We start from the raw sequence: 17,719 nt of genomic DNA, 5'->3' as shown, positions 1-17,719 counted from the left end.
AATTAGCACTAAAATAATTACCCCAGAGTCCATGAGGATATTTTCAATGTTAAAAACTAGTACTGTACACAATATATGAAATGAAAATTAGTAAAATTCCCTAATAAATAATTTCTGACAGTTTCGTTAATGTTTCAAATGATTCAAGTTTTTTGTTTTTTCATTTGTTCACAAACCACTTGTTTTTGTGTTTTGCACCTCTCCCCCAACATCACAGTAACCTAACGAGTACGAATTTCCAGCAAACAAACTAGTATACAAATCCTTTATAATAATAATAATAATACGTATAATAGTATTCAAAGCTCACAAAAATATATATATATATATAAAAAATATACTTCAACAATGATACATCCTAACCTAAACTAATCTAACTTTTTCCAACAGATCCGAACTTGACTAGAGGGGGTCGCCTGGTATGGAAGCAGTTTTAGTTCATAAACTTGTGAATAATCTTCCTTAATAACAATAGCCAAAGGTAACAAAACAAGAAAAAATGTCCTGACCAATGAGTTGCAAGAACACCAGGTCCTCCTGACTTGAAAATACCTTTACAGGATTTTTTTTATGAAAGAAAACTATGCTTATCTGGTACAAAACCAGCAATGATGATCTTTTTCCTGAAGAATAATGATAGGAGAAAAAACTAGTTCTTTTTATTGTGAATAACTGTGTACTCCATATTCTAGAATACCTACTCCTTTACTGACAGATCAATAATTTATGCTGCATGTATTAAAGAAATTTAAGTGGAAAATGTAACCCATAAATATCTAAAATTCATTAACCTTAATATTTTCTTTCTGCATTTCCTCTGCTAAAACAAAAAAGATATCAAGCTTTACATTTTCACATTTTTGTTACAATCAGGAACAGTAATTCCATCTGATACTATAATTTTCAGCTGTTTGATGCTACTTTTTTTCATCTACAGCATCTCAAAAAATCATCGTAGGCTACTGGATATGGCATAGAAAGAACAAACATCAACAAATTAAAGAGGATCCAGTGCTTATGACAGTGAAAAGAGAGAGCTGGAGTGGTTGGACAGCAAGATGGAAGAAAGATAGCAGGAACGGAGGTATATTAAAAGGCTAAAAAGTGGAGATAGGTAGAGGCTGATGGGAAGCTGCAAACAACCTTTAGTAATGCCTACAGTGCACTCTGTGAGGTACACTGATGGCAACATCCCACAACATGGGTTAAAAGAAGACACTTCCTAGAAAACCAACCATCAAACTAAATCTGGAAATACTTAACTGAAGTTGTAAAATGTAAGTCCACAATACTGAAGTGAAATAAAACTGCATATAACAAAGCTACCACATTCTTGAAAAACTGGATTAGATTTCAAGACTTGCTCTTTACCACACAAAACCAAATCTAACAAGTTCAAAAAATAAAACGTCATAAAGTCAAGACAAAGTACGTAGGGAATTAAAGACATAAATCATATGTCCAACACCTTAAATAATGTGTTTCCTCATAAAATGCCTGAGAAGCAATGAACAGTACCTACATTACTTAGTTTACTTTCATCTTTTCAATAAAAGGACTCTTGCCTTATCAGCTATATATGTTTATGTATAAACACAAGTTGCTTTAGATGGCTACAGTTCACCATGTTATGTCTTGGTACTATATTCATATTTTATAATTTACTGTAAACAATCTAAGAACGAGAATTTTTTTCAAGATTCAGAGTGAATGTAAAAAAGGGGGTTAGCAAAAATAACAAACCATTGCTGAACTTCCAACGTTTGCCTAAAGGGGAAATACTGAAACATTAATGAATAAAAAAGCAAGACCAAGGACACATTACATAATTTTAAGCTAAATTCCATATCTACTCACAGAAAAAAAATCTAGTGTATTTAGAATAAATTCATAGTATTTCCACAATATTTGGAAACAAAATATTTCAATTGAATGCAAGCCACTCTCTCACCTAAATTAACCTTTCCATCACTATTCCTAAAATTACAGCTGTGAGTTAGTCACATCAGTTAATATCAAACAAGAAAAGGAATTGAATACAATTAATATAAGCAAAAATCTACATACTATATACATACAATGCATGTCAATATTACCTATTGCCATCTTGTCGTACACTTAATGGCTTGCTACCATCAGTGGGTGTTCCTGCCGGGGGTGTCCCAGCAGAGCCATTGGCAGTTCCTGAGGTATTTTTCTTTTTAAGGGCAGATTTAAGAGGCTTAGCATCTAATCTTGGTTCACGAGCAGGGACTTCTTCTACTTGAGAAGTGTCAACATACGATCCATGACTACTGTTGAAATATACAAGTCCATCGACGTCTGTACCATCATCCTCCTCCTCAATATCATCTTCTGAAAATAAAAGCAAAGCATTGAATCATACACTTATGCAATTCAAGTGAATTTTTAATAATAATACACTAGTGAATAAATCAATGAATCATGAAATTTAAGCTGTATACTAGAGACAAATATTGAGGCACTTTTAATTACATATTAAGTGCTCATACTCCAGTGTAAAAAAGTAAACTGGGTTTTCTTGAGGTGCCATTAAGGAGTCAAATACATGTTAAATCATTTAAATACCATGATAAAAGTTCCACAATTCAAAAGGAAAGCCCAAAAAGCATTGATGGATATATTAATGAAAGGAAAAATAAGGTGCAATGTCAAAGAGGTGAGTAAAAAGTTACCCAAAACTGAGTTCTGTAAGCAAAAGTATAATGATATAAAAATGAATAACCTACAACAGATATGTTTAATACATAAAGTTCTACCCTAATTCCAACCATATACCTTGCTAAGTGAAGTTTTACCATTATTATCAGTTTTGTTAAATGATGAACAATGGAAACACAGGAACTAACAACAAATACGCTGTCATTCCTTCATCACAACAGCTTGAAAGAAATGTATGAAAAACCCTAATTTTTGTCATATTTTACACAAAGTAGGTATATACCATTAATTATAATAGTACTCCAGTAGTTTAGAGGGCAGCTCATGAATTTAGAAAGAAAAAACATGACTCCTTGTGCACAATACTTCTTAAATGTTTCCCAGTCACTATGAATGTGCCCAAGGTAGACACAGACCGGTAGTATTTCAAAATGTATTCTCCACAAAGAATACGTAAGCCCATTCAGTGGCTTCCTTAAGCCAAGCTGCTGGGATTTTAGGGCTTAGGTAAAGGATCCAAAGGAGATGACAAAAGTTTTGCCAGTAAATGCTTTCAAGAACCCTTTTAGTACCTGCCAAATTATACACAGATAAATCTCTCCCTAGCCATCCACAAAAAATTTGGACAAGCAAAGGAGATAGAATTTTCTGAAAACTTTACAGAGCAGCTGGTCAATGAAGTCTTTACAATGAATTCTTATGGTTCCTAGAAAGGGTCAATGAATACCAACCCCAATGTTACAAAGCCTTTGTCATAAGAGAAATTAAAAGGACGAAGATTCAAACACTGAATATATATAAAAAAAAAAGAGAAAAGAATGCAATGACCTTTGAGCCCTTGTTGGCCATAACTGAATGATCATCTTTTTCTCTGTAGTGAATGAATCAGCCTCACCAAACTGTTAACAAGTCCACCAACATATTTATGAAGAATAATTGCCAAGCTGCAAACAGAATTAAAAAAAATCTTAAAGAATGAGTTGAGTAATACAAATGACACTCAAATTTGAAAAAATAAAAAAAATATAAAAGGAAGGCTTAAAGACAATCAAGGAAAGTAAGGAACTAAATAGGAAGGCTAAAAAAAAAAAAAAAAAAAACACACACACACACACACCACCATTAGAATATAAAATTTAAGAGACTTGGAACATGATGACTGAACGTGCTAAACACCACGTCACAGACCTTCCCCCAACTGGAAATCAAGTACATTTTTATTCATGTAAAGTCTAGATTGTGCACCCTCCAAGTTACAAGCACGAAAATTTCTAGGAAATGGGTGACTTTACTTTGCAGATATTAAAACATTATTTCATAAAAATTCCACATAAAATTTTGTAAACAAACCCAGAAAAATCTTTCAAGTAAACTGGGTCGAGTCTATAACTATCCTAAAAAGAATGTTCATGGAATACTGTACTTGACAATATGCAATGCTAGAGATATATCTAATAATTTCAGTAAACAAACAAGTTTGCTCCAAAAGAACTAGATGACTCATTGAACAATCAACCGAGTCAAATTCAATATCAGTTACCTCGGGGCAATTGTAAGGGTGGGCACTACAAATTTGCAAATTTATTCTCCTGTTTTAGACTAACAAATAAAATATTGTAGTTTATATGTATTTTAATATTCAGATTATTAAAGATAAAATATAATTTTTTTGTTGAATGAAGAAATCCAAAGCTTACTAAATCACTAGAGTGGCAGGTGAAAACTTCACACAATTAGTTTACATACCTTTGCAGTAGCTGATCTTTGAAAAACAAACAAACTGAATGTCTAAAAACTCAATGAATTTCAATATAAAATGGATGAGCATTAGCCAATAAAGGCACATTGGGTAAATAAATAAATTCAATCATTCAATAATATTTGAAAAAAATTGTTGAATTAAAAGGGGTTCAATTATAGACTCAGATTAAGTCCATGATGCAATTCACTGCTGTTTTGGGAAATGTTGACAATAAATGAAAAACTGAAAAAGCTATAGTAAAAGTACTCTGTTCACAAAAACTTCCATGCTGGGTCAGTATTGCATGTAAAATAAAGAAGTCCAATGATATATGAAAAGTCTCCATATACGTATATATATATATACAAAAAGTACAAATTCCAAAATTGAGAATATGCTTTTCCAAGGAATCTGGCAGCTACCTTTCCCGCGATTCTTCTACGAATAAGGCTGCAAAAACAATAAGCATGACAGGAATAAAGACTAAATAAGCTGCTGAAAACTAAAACTGAAGTTATGGCTAAAGCCTTCCAGTATCTAAAACCTTATCTGGCTTGGAGTGAATATAAAAAAAAAATCAAGTAGTTAATAAAGTAAAGCATTTAGAATCTGCAATTCAACATACTCTTTTCATTGAAAATTTTAAAAAAATACACATGCAAGATGGTTCTTTAAATATTACAATGAAGCACTCATTAAATCTGTTAAATGACTGAAAATTAAAAAAAAAAAAAAAAAAAAATTTATCTTAACAAAATTTAAACAAATATGCCTAACTTCCAAATAGTAAATAATTTGATAATCAACAAAAATTTGTTTCTGCTATGGGCAATATGGGCCTTTCTTTCGTTTTGAAAACCTGAATTTCAGAATGTTGTGCCAAAATGTCAAAAATCAATTACATATATGTATGTCCAAAATCTGCATTAAAAGATTCCTACAATAAAAGTGCTAGAGCTAAAACTCAAAATAAGCAAAAATATGAGAAGGATGTTGTTAACTGTACATAAATGCATATAATAAATGGTAGCTACTAAATTATCCCTTAAAAATACCTATCAATAAAGCACTTCATAGTAACTTCTAAGACGAATGTCCCTTGACTTAAAAACGATGAAAAAATCAATGTAGAATTCCTCTGCAATGTATCATATTGTAAACTGTACTAAAATGGATGATATATGAATGTATTCAATACTGTTTATGTATGTTTATCCTATCAAGATCAGCATTCATGATAATGTAGGTCCTTACTGCATTAATATTTACCTAAACAGAATTATAAGTAGACTGAATAACAAAAATAGCTTTACTTGACCAAAGAAAAGCAGTCAACCCAATGCTAACGATCTAGCTACTATTGACTACAATTTCCTCTTTAATAGTCTACCAAAGATAAAAAAATTTTAAATTATCATCCATTCACCTTTTCCGGAAAGCAGTACCACTGCACCACTAGTACTCCCAAAATAAATAAAAAATCTCCTTAAACTGGTCTTAAGAGTATCCAATTCCATGAATGTCCAATTCCTAGTGCTTGCCTGTTAGATCCAGCTTAAAATTTTTAAAATGATCTTTTGGTACAGAGTACATAGTGACAATATTGTGGGAGGGAAGTTCTGTCTCTTTCAGTTGCACTATCCTGAATTCCTGAACTCTGTAAAACCAAGGTGATTCTGCACTTAAAATAACATAACTTGTGGGGGAAGAGCACACCTCAAAAAAACCAGACAACTCTACATGTGAACACAAGCTGCATAAGTTCTAAAGGTAATAATACTATACTAACTGCAATATACCGCACAGGCTACAATGCAAGGTATAACAGCAACAAAACAAACATGGTACCCAACCTAAGCTAGTATGATGATTTAAATAAAAAACTTGTGATTTACAAATAAAATCCAATAAGAATGACTATAATATAATTCATGACATAAAGTGAGGATGGAGATAGGTTTCAAAAACTTTCTTTGTCACAGGCCAAAGAAAATATGAGATAATGGGATTGTTCTCATGATATGGTCCACATATTAATGATTTGACTAACTAGAGAATACCTCAAACAGACCAAGAACCAAAAATTAACTCTCACTGAGCTGACCTAAAGAGGAAACAATTACACTTAATATATTAAAATCACAACTTCTAAAAAAAAGTAGTAAACCACCATTGTAAACATCCAGGAATTCTGGGCTACGTTCCAAGTGTCAAAGTTGGTAACTTGATTTTGCTAAGAGGATATTCCAGCTTGTGATAACCCCAAGTTTCCAATGAGATTTTCATTGCACATAAAGTGATGAAGATGTAAGGCACATTTTAGGCAGATCTGGTAAACATGACATCAATTCCTCAACAACTAAGAACTGTATTGCTAAAACCTAGACTCTTTCATCTCATTAAACTATATAGTAATGTCATGACATCTTTACTTAGTCTATCTAATAAGAATTATCACTTGGTAATTAACACCAGACAATGTAAATCCTACTAGAGTTCTCAATTTCACATCTCATATAGCCAATAAGATCAATCATTAGTTTTACCAGATCACAAATCTAAAAATCTGAACTCTCATAAGGCTTCCATAAGAGTTTTGTTTAAGTGAAAAATTGCAACTATATAATACTTACAACAATTGGGACCCTACTGTAAGTTTAACCACTTTGATTTATCAGTTAAATCACCATTCAAATCTGTCATTCATTAATCAAGACGAACTTGAGCAATGGTATACTATCACTCGACGTAATCTCTATTTGCAATTAGTCATGCAGGATGCAATCTACATTTGTAATTCCATTTCCTCTGAAACCTACATCAACAGGCATTTAACAGGATTCAACAATTATATCAGCTTCAAACAAATTATGAAATCAGCTTCAAACAAATTATGAAAAGAGTTTTTGACCTGCTAGGTAAGTGCTTCTATGGCATGATAGCCATCCACAGGTCAATGATGCAATTATTCATTAAAACCCACAAGCCTATTCAAAAGCAGTTAAAATTAAAATATGCATAAGGAATGAAAAACAACGAGGCCTATAACATTCAAAATCTAGAAGTAGATACCCTAATTTACCATGTAATTACAAGAGTTCATTTGTTTGGATGAAAGGTCAATGGAAGTATGCAGCATATCTGTCACCCTAACATTCTAAATTTATCAAGAATAAATAGCTCACTTTTATGTGAGTAGTGTGTGTTATTGTAATCCAGACTTAAAGCCTTGAGATACCAAAATAAAACCTTTAAGTAATAGAAAAGGTGCTGAGAATGTTTAAAATCAATACTACTACTTTAATGAAAAAAAAAAAAAATCTACGCAATAAATACTCTGGTAGGTTCTCACTGAGACCCCCCAAAAATGATCAAAAGATGTAAAAAAAAATTGCACTGTTCAGGGTGGCAATTAACTGAACAGAAAGTCTGTCAAATATACCTAATATCCATTATCACTACCTACTGTACATGACATAGTTTGAAACTTGGTATACACAAGAAACTGGTTAGTTGAAGCAAGGAATTAGTTAACATACACAATTCATTTTGTTAGTTTAGGAATCTATTTGAAACTACATATAGAACTAAATTACCAGCATTAGCAAAATCCGCCATTCTGGCCTCAAACCAGCCGAGGATGCCATTAGCTGTACTGCTTTTCACTTCATCATCGTTTTTTACTGCAAGTCAAGTACACACACATTTGAAAAACAAAGAAACAAGTTGCATAATACTATTAAAAAGCAAATTACCTTCTACATCTGCTTCTACTTCTTGCTTCAAAACTACGTTTCACATCCACAAATACTAGCTAATAAACATCAGATGTTTGCTGATAGCTCAGCATTTACTCTTTATGGAGGCTATGCTAGAAGAGCAAAACACAACTGTCTACAGTGCAGTGAATACTATCACACAAAAATCAAATATGCCCTAAAATAAATTTATGTAATTTCACTTCAATCTGCATTACTATCAACTAAAAATATTAATCTAATTAAAATTAACTCATTGATCTTCCCATCTAACTTAATGATAATACTGCTGCCTCTAACTTTCATTCATTATAACTGGTCAATTTCTGTCACAAAGTTATGAATAAGTATAATACATATACAGAACAATTGCACTAAACAAAGTGAACTCAACAAAGCTTTGTATTTGAATAAACTATTTCATCCCATGTAAACAGGGTACATTTTCCTTGGGCACCGAAAGTGTCCTGCCAATCAGAATTCTTAAAAAGATTTTAAATAAGATGGATAACAATAAATTTACATCAACTCTTGTTATTCAAATCAACTTGCTGTCAGTAATTACTGCAGTGCAAAATGCTATAAGCTTCACCACTGAATTTTCCATAAACTGTAAAACTGTCACTTCCTTCACTTAATATTTTTTGGCACTTGTTTACTAACAACCAAAATATACCACGTGATCTTTAAATTATGTTTTCCTTATGTAAACACATACAACTTGACACCTAAAAATTAGTTCTAATTTTCCTCATACTGTAATAAGAGTACAGCAATCTGAGATACATAAACACAGTACTATATTGTAATATATTAAACTGATTTCAAGAGACAGTTATAATGAAGCCCTATTCATATGGAGTTAATGATAATTTACCCAAAACAACTAGAACGATACTGGGAATAACATCAACATTCCACTCTGATATTGGAATCGTATTACTCAAAGAGAAAATATATAACCTTTCCTTTGAGCCATGCCCTTACTATGAGGCTAGTTACCATGTTCAAGAATTCAATTCTTCAGCCATGACTACCGTCAACTGAATATAGTTATACTATGTATAATTGAATTTAATATAGAATTCTGAATAATTACTGGACCACCTTTATATTCTTAATCCACTTATACATCAACTTACCTCCATATTCTGAGTTTGAGAGATTGTGACCCATGGCATTCTGTACTCCAGTCCCTGAAGTTGGTGGGTGGTATGGCGGGGGCGGATGACTTCTAGGGTGTACAACGGGTGATGGCGAAGAAAACATAGGTGGTGGTGGTATTGGGCCAATTTCTGATACTGGAATTGGCGGTTCAGGTAAATGTGGAACATGATGGGTCATGTAATGGTCATCAGCTGAACTCTGTCCACCATAGTAAGTGTGGGTATCCCGCTGGTGAACAGGATGTAGGCCACTTGGAATTTCCGTGGGTAAGACTTGCACACCCCCGATGCCTCCATCAGAAACTGCAATGATAATCTTATGTTAAAATCTGAACTAAATATGAAGTTGCAAGGACATAAGAAATTACATTTAGAAACATTAAAACAGAGAATGTTCGCTAAGCAAAATATTAAGTACTGAACCAATATATATAATGAAATACACACACAGGCACTAGTGTCATAAAAAATATTAATGATCTGCTCTACTTTACGAAAAAAGAAGTCTTATCTTAAAACACTGAATAACTGACCTAATTTAAATAAACTTTTTGGTGATTGCACTACGTACAAGTGGATGTGAACACTGACATTCCCAGAAAACTATTCCTTAGACTGGTCACAAAAAATTTACAAATATCGTGAAGTGTACGCAATGTATAGAATTAAACAAAATAAATTGTGTAATATAGGCAAAGGAAATGATAAAGCTGGCGACTGGCTGAGGACAGAGGAGGTGCAGGTGTCCATGCTGACTTGTCATGCTGGCTGGTCATCATGCTGGCAGCAGTCATGCTGTTGTTGCTGTTGTTGGTGGTGGTGGTGTTCTGGGTCCAAGGACTCACCAGGAAGGGAAGTCCGCGAGGGAGTGGCCCGTACAGCTGCTGCACTGCTGCCTACGCTGGTCGACGAATACACAGAGGGGAAAGAGTACGTGGTGGTGGTGGTGTTGGTGGGTAGGTAAGCTGAGGGGAAGACACTGGCACCACCAGAGTGTGTGGGAGCAACATGACCCGATGAGGTGGTTAGCTGACTAGCCTGCACAAATGGAGTGGGGGCATATGTTACTGTCAACCCCCCACATGTCTGTGGTTGGGACTGAGTAGAAGAATAAGAAGACTGTGGGGATGGGAGACCTGGAGGAGGATGAGGGCTTGGAGGGGCATATGGGGAGGGCTGCTGACCTTGAGTGGAAGTATTAGAGTGCAAGGCTGGTCGCAAAAAACAGCCTGCTAAGTTACAGCGGGAAGAAGGGGACTGTACAGTACGAGTTGTAGTAACAGTTGGTGCAGGAGCTCCAGAGCTGAGTGAAGGGGACTGTTGTGAACTTGGGGACTGGACTGATCTAGTCTGTTGGGGAAGAGGGGCATTGGTGGGTTGGTACTGATCCCCTGGTACTGAGCTGGAGGGCACACAAAGGAGCCAGCGGGCATGACGGCCCCCACACATGGTGGTAGTGGTTGTGGTAGTGGCAGCAGAGTTGGTGTTAGTAGCAGTCACAAAGACGGCATCAGTTGAATCAGGGGAGGCAGTACCATGTTGGCCGCGACTCTGCCACTTACCACCTGGTGCCATGAGTGACGTCGGGCGTTCGGGCCTCTCTGACGAAATGATGTGATGATGGCTGTGATAATCTGGAGGCTGTGTCTCGTGGGGAGGGGAGAGTGGCTGGCTGGTGAGGGGAGGAACTGAAGAAGATGATGAGGATGATGATGTGGTTGTGGGAGCACCTGTGGAAGTTAAAGGGCTGAAGGCTGCTGGATGGTGCTCAGGGGATCCATCACCACTACCAATATTGCCATTCACACCCTCACTCTTCTCCTTCCCAGGCTCTGAAATACACAAGCAGAGGACAACAATATAACATTACAGTTTAGAAGCTTAGCCTTTAGCTCATCTTACCCTACTCTTTCGTGTCTAATGCAAGCCTGAGCACAAGCTAAAATGGCAATGATCCACAAGGACATACAACAACTATAGCAGCAATTCAGTGCATACAGTAACAAACTTGATACAATAATTACAAAAATATAATAAGCATCAACAAAAAATAAGAACTGAAACGGATTTAGAATGTACTGTATAGAGAACTGGGACTGGCAGACATCCATATAAACAAAGGTTAGGTTTTCCATGGAATTTTAGTAACCACATAAGGACAATGCACACCAAAAGCATTGTGTCAAGGTAGCGTAATGCACATCATAAATGCAAAGATCAGAACAAATTATACAGACTGAAAACACATTAACATTTACATTTAACTGCATTGCAATGTTCAACTTCTCTCTAAACAAGTAACACTATTTCAACCAAATCTAAAAACAAAAAGGTGCAGTACAATACTTCAATTATGATATGAGGCTTAAAGTCTAAGCTGATATCAGTCTTCTGAAGACAATGGAATATTATCTTGAGAACAGATAATCAACTTATATAATAAAAAAGGTCTTACTTGCACATAAGTACTTGAGTAAAGCAGGTATTGCAAGGCAAGATCCAAATGCATGTGGGTACCATGCCCAACGTCCACGGGCATTTTCTGACCTTGCCTCGCCATTGGCTGGAGGGGTCACGCTGTACCATAGCACCATTATGACAAAGTGAGGTACAGGTATAAATAATTCTCTATCTAATCACCATAATGGTCATTCAACCAACACTTTTAAGGGCAACCTCTGTCATAACATTGTTGGTTACACTCTGCTTGTAGGAATATTTACTCTTCGGTCAACAGCGTTCAAGATGCGTATTATTCACGACATTTGCTCTTTCAAGTACAACAAACTTTACACAGGCAACACTGTGGTTGTAAACATAATTGAACCATTTAGTTTCTGTTTAATGAAAACTGCAAATTAAAGGGAGAATCAGAAAAAATGGCCAGTAGTATGACTAAGTTTTCATAAAACTTTCAATTATATTAATTGTGCCATCCCCTTATGACATATCAAGATGTCTGTTACTTGAGTAAAAATTGGTTTTCACAAAACTGACTGTGGTTTTAGGTATCTAATATAGTGTGTGTGTGTGTGTGTGTGTGTGTGTGTGTGTGTGTGTGTGTGTGTGTGTGTGTGTGTAAGAAAGTCAATTACAAAAGGCTTTTGAAATTACTTATAACAACTTGAAAAAAAATAATCCCTGTATCAGTTACAAAAGTTAAGTTCAGCTTAGAGCACGTAACCATGGCATATGTAGCATGAAAATTCTCTTCTCTTCAATAATATATATATATATCATATATAGTATATATATATATATATATATATACATTATATTATATATATATATATATATATATATGGAACCCACAAAAACGTGTTTTGTGGGGCTAATTTTATTAGATGGTTTTCTGTTTTAACTATATATGTGAATTGAGCTACTAATGTTCTTTAATGTAAAAATTTGCACTACCTCAGAATTATATAGATTTTTATATATGTTAACCGAAGGGAATTTATTTGTTGATAATAATTTCATCCTCTCGTGGATTTGAACCAGTGTACAGAGGAGAAATCAGGACTTCAGTGACATTTCCAACTCTGTTATGTTACTGAAGTCCTGATTTCTCCTCTGTCAGCTGGTTCAAATCCACAAGAGGACAAAATTATTATCAACTAAAAAATTCCCCCCCATTCGGTTAACATATATGAAATATATGTTAACCGAATTCTGAGGTAGAGTGAATTAGATATTTAAGGACATTTGTAGCTTGATGTGTGTATATGAACCACCACGGTGACATGATAAAAATTCATAATAATATATATATATATATATATATATATATATATATATATATATATTCTACTATGAATATGCTACAACATACAGTAATTACTAATACTATCTATGGATTTAAATAACTGTTTGTATGCAAGACTGAAGACAGTTCCCTTTCGTTTTCTTTAATCGCACCCAAAGAAACATTATGATTCCTCCTACTAATCCCAAAAAGATAACTGAGAACAACAATAACAACAACATTCACATATTTTCATCACAGGCCGTGAACATCGTAAAACCGGCAAGTGTCGTATTCTGCGGCCTTAGTTCCAAACCACTATGCAGTACAGGACAGCTGCACTAACTTCTTAGAAAACGGGTGACTACTTCGTCCGTGAGCTCATGGAGACGATGCGGGTTCAACATGTCACCATCATTTGGGTCGAGGTCAGGTAAGCCAATCAAAAAAAAGCGTCATTCGTCAGGGGACCAGACAAGCCTAATCCAATCTGCGCTCTCAACCTATAATACTGAGTTAGACTGCGCATGTCCGTCGTTTCCTAAAAGATCCATCGTGGAGTGAGATGTTCTAACGCTCAGTTTACACGATTGTTTCTCATCGATAACTGGGACGATTTTCATTTTCTTAAACTTTGAAAATGGGTATTAATAATTTAAGATGTCAAGAATTTACAATATCTTCAACCTAAAGTAAACATTGCATCGTTTAGAAACATTAAATGTAACTGCTAGCTTCGTCCTCTGTTTTAGCATCTTATAAAACCTATGCAATATGGTCGTTTTTGACGGCGTTAAAATACCAGCAACTTGAAACAACTATGCAGCATTTTAATTGACCGCACTTCACGAAATCTGATTTTAGCGAACTTTCTTTTCCCAGATAAAGCCAGTCTGGGTCTTACAGACCTTGGAAATCGGTTTGGCTCAATTAACTTTGCTTGAGCGACTCCGTTAAGACCCAGCTTATCTGCCCTCAACGTGGGCTTTCAAATCGCATTATGTTCTCTTACATTATTTCTTGTTCAATCAGAAACTACTAAGGCTCAAAACATTCAAATTTGGATATAAATCGTCAGGACTTAAATACGCGTTGTTTTAGTACGACAGCATGCCTAGTATAAACACGGAATATTTCGGTACATAATACAAGTAAATAAGTAGAGCCAAACGTTCCGACAGAGAACAAAACACACATAATTTCATAAAAACGCTTCGAAAGTGTGCTTATTTACAGACAGGTGAAGACACACACGTAAGGCTACCAACATAAGTCTAGAATGACCACTTCGTATAATGACAAAGGTCCCCACGCTAAACTTCCAGTCACTTGACACACAAGTTCAGCATCACTTCATACGAAAACTGGAGCCTTTCCGCTTGAGGGCGCCCTCATATTGGTCACGGCAAATCGGCAATTTCCACTGAAGAGAATCGCTGTACTGTAACCCACGGTCTAGGTATCTATAGCTCGTACGCCTGGGTGACGGAGACAGAAAAACCGCGTTTCAAACGTTAAGACCTGTCAAGGAATATTTATTGAAGATATCTGATTCTATTTTAATAATAATGAGCTCGGTAAGTTCGTCAAATCTACATGATCAAAAGTAAAATAAGATGCACATTTATCATTTTATGAGGAGTAAATCGTCTTATTTCATGTTTTCAAAGGGTATGACTCTTAACTCTTGCAAGTTTCCTCAGGGTCAATCTTTATGTCTCTTATTATCATAACAGAAGAAATCAGACGCTGGGAACATTTTTTGTGATTACGATTTGTTGGTTTTGTCTTTTAAAAAGTGCACACATCACACATATGCATAAATTCCGTTTGCTTTAAAATGTTTACTTATCAGAGCATTTGCCCACTATGTTTGTTTTTGTCAACTATGTAGGCTAAGCATGGAAAAAATATATAAAGGCAATACGGAAACAGATACACGGCCATCTGAGTTGGAATACTAAGAAGTTGCAAGGTCAACACGATAAATGCATTGGCACACTTCGCCATAAAAAGAAAAAAATATATACGAACGCACGAGAGACGTTACATGACACCAGAGCTGCGGCGTGAAGGTCGCAAGATGACGTTATTCCGTTTCTCAACCAACATACGCTTTCCCCCACCCCCAAACTAACGTAGTTCATTCCCCCACTCCCCACCACCCTTTCTTCCGCACTCCTTTTCCCATAAGTACGAACATTTACCCTGAACTTGCTGCCACGGCATAATGCTGTTCTCGGATGCTCCTAACGATCGTAAAATAAGGCTAAGTATGTTACTATGATGGCAGTACCATATGTAAATTGTTACGTTTATCTGATGACTTTGCAATGTTTTATACAAAATCTACACACAACTGCAATGCTACAACAAATCGTACTTCCCGTCACGCCACCATGACCCATTTTCATCTAGGAAAAGGAAATATTGGGAAACAATATGTGCCAAGGTAAAATGAGAGAGAGAAGTTTTTCCTCACTAAACAAACTATTTAAAAAAATCCTACATGAATTAGCCTTTAGGGAATCCAAGGATTAATAATAAAAAAAAGGAATTTGTTTGAATAATTCGACATTCATAGTTACGAATAAGGTAACATATTCCAAGTAGGACCTGACGTGACTGAAGAGCACGTTTTCCCGCTTTTTCCCCTTCTTTCATTTTTGGTCATTTCAACTTAACGGCTGAAAAGGCACGTCGGAGGACGTGCAAAAGTACGTGCCAGTTTATTCTCGAATATTCTTAAAATTATCTTTTATTTGCAAGTAGCGGTATTTCATTTACACATAGGTACTGGTTGTAAAAATACTATGACATCTGATTTTACATTATATTTAAAGAACGCGCTCAATACTTTTACCCATTAATTGAACTTAAAATTTCACACAAATCCAAACTAATACTTGAAACTGCATTGAAATAATTAAGGAACGATTATAAGTTTCTAACGATGTCAGTCATTTAGACGAGTTCTCTCTCTCTCTCTCTCTCTCTCTCTCTCTCTCTCTCTGATATATATACACATACATATACATACAGGCAAGTACACACACGCCGTATACATAACACCTCGAGCCTAAAATAACGTGCCTGTGTATATTACTATAAGAATGAAGAAATCATAAATTGGCTAAACAGTGATTCGGTGTCGATTTCTTACGCATAAATCTTGTCAACATCGAGATCTCAAATCTTGAAAATAACAGGTTATTATCGGACATCTTTCTTTTCCACTACAATGAAGATGTCATTCTAGCCGCTGTAACGGCCCCTCGTACAATATTTATTCGATGCAATAGATCGACATTTGTCCGTTCGACTTTTTTTCTATTCGACGTCGAGGCCTACTTCCAATCCCGATTTCTCATATAAGACGAGTGCTGAATGTATGTACTATACACACACACACAAATATCTCGCATCACAAATACCATAGAAACTGATGTAAAAATATAAGGCTAAGTGACAATACAGAAGTGAAAAAATGGCTATTCGAAGGTATAAGGATGACCTAGGGATTCATTCTTCACTTCGTGTTAATATGCAAAAATAGGAAAACTTAATTTTCAATGAGGTTTCCACTGAACGTACCCATCAATAGACAGCAAAGTTCGATTCAGTTCTTTGGATATTATTATATCGCCCTATCCATTTTTTTAAAAATCAAATAGTACTGACCCCGTTACCTGCATGACAAAGAGGACTGACCCAAACTTACTCACAAAGGGTAAGAGGGCATAGGGCAGCAGGCAGAAGAAGGCAAGCCAAGGCCGATAAGGGTATCTCCCCCCCCCCAACCACCCCACCCCCACCACCAGGAGATTAAGACCAACCACTCCCAAATTCCTTCTCCTTCTCCTCCTCCTCCGCCTCCTCCTCCTCACGTCCTAACGGCGCTTGCGAATTCCATGGGAAATCGTGCATCCGAGTTTTAATATTCTCCGTCTGACGGAGTAGAAGAAGTGTCATGTTTTAGTCGCGTAAAAAAATGAAAATAAAATAAAAAAAAGGAAAATATTCTGTCTCGTCAAGTGGTTTCCTGGATTAGGGGAGGGGGTAAGAGGAGGGGGTTGAGGGGGAGAATGGGGGAGTCAAAAAATTTATGAACGCACGTTCTTCGCATTCGATAAGCAGACGGATTATTGTTGCATGCCATATGTTAACGATATACATACATACACACAAATATATGTGAATATATCTATAAATGTATATCTACATATACATAAAAAGATAAATATACAGGATAATGTGTTAAAACTGTAAAATTAAATAGGAACAATAACAACTCAATATATCCGTAAACGACAAGAACGTAACACTCGGTGCAGAGGTATATACGCCCTCTTTCAAACAACAATGATTTTGGTATTACAACGGACCACTATTCCTACGAGGGGCTTATAAATCGCAAGCAATTAGGGGATACGAGGTCCATCATATCCCGGCTAAGCCCCAGGGATTAGGAGTGTTCGTTTTCTTTCAAAATAGGAGAGAAAAAAAAATCTCAAATCTATTTAAGGGCCAAGGAAACAAGATGGGATTGAACCTTCATTTGTTTTTATCTCGTTTTAAGTAAAGATTTTCTGTTCTGCCTTTGTGGTTTGCGCGCATGTATATGTAT

At 35.5% G+C, this 17,719-nt stretch overlaps 1 protein-coding gene across 14 annotated transcripts in view; it reads right to left on the bottom strand.

Moving 5' to 3' along the window:
• The window catches only part of LOC135208657 (phosphatase and actin regulator 2-like), an 862,479-nt gene that overhangs the window by 40,051 nt on the left and 804,709 nt on the right, over positions 1-17,719 (bottom strand). For 6 of the 14 annotated variants that reach the window (XM_064241064.1, XM_064241063.1, XM_064241065.1 and 3 more), the window contains 4 exons: positions 10,193-11,179; positions 9,324-9,650; positions 8,020-8,106; positions 2,097-2,355 (listed from right to left, as the gene is read on the bottom strand). In XM_064241064.1, coding sequence (XP_064097134.1) covers positions 2,097-2,355; positions 8,020-8,106; positions 9,324-9,650; positions 10,193-11,179 — 1,660 coding nt within the window. The remainder of the gene's footprint in view (positions 1-2,096; positions 2,356-8,019; positions 8,107-9,323; positions 9,651-10,192; positions 11,180-17,719) is intronic. The other 8 variants (XM_064241069.1, XM_064241066.1, XM_064241068.1 and 5 more) reach the window with 5 other exon arrangements.

The sequence above is a fragment of the Macrobrachium nipponense genome, chromosome 35 (genome assembly GCF_015104395.2).
Source record: "Macrobrachium nipponense isolate FS-2020 chromosome 35, ASM1510439v2, whole genome shotgun sequence".
NCBI lineage: Eukaryota > Metazoa > Arthropoda > Malacostraca > Decapoda > Palaemonidae > Macrobrachium > Macrobrachium nipponense.
This window is presented reverse-complemented; position numbering and strand designations above follow the sequence as displayed.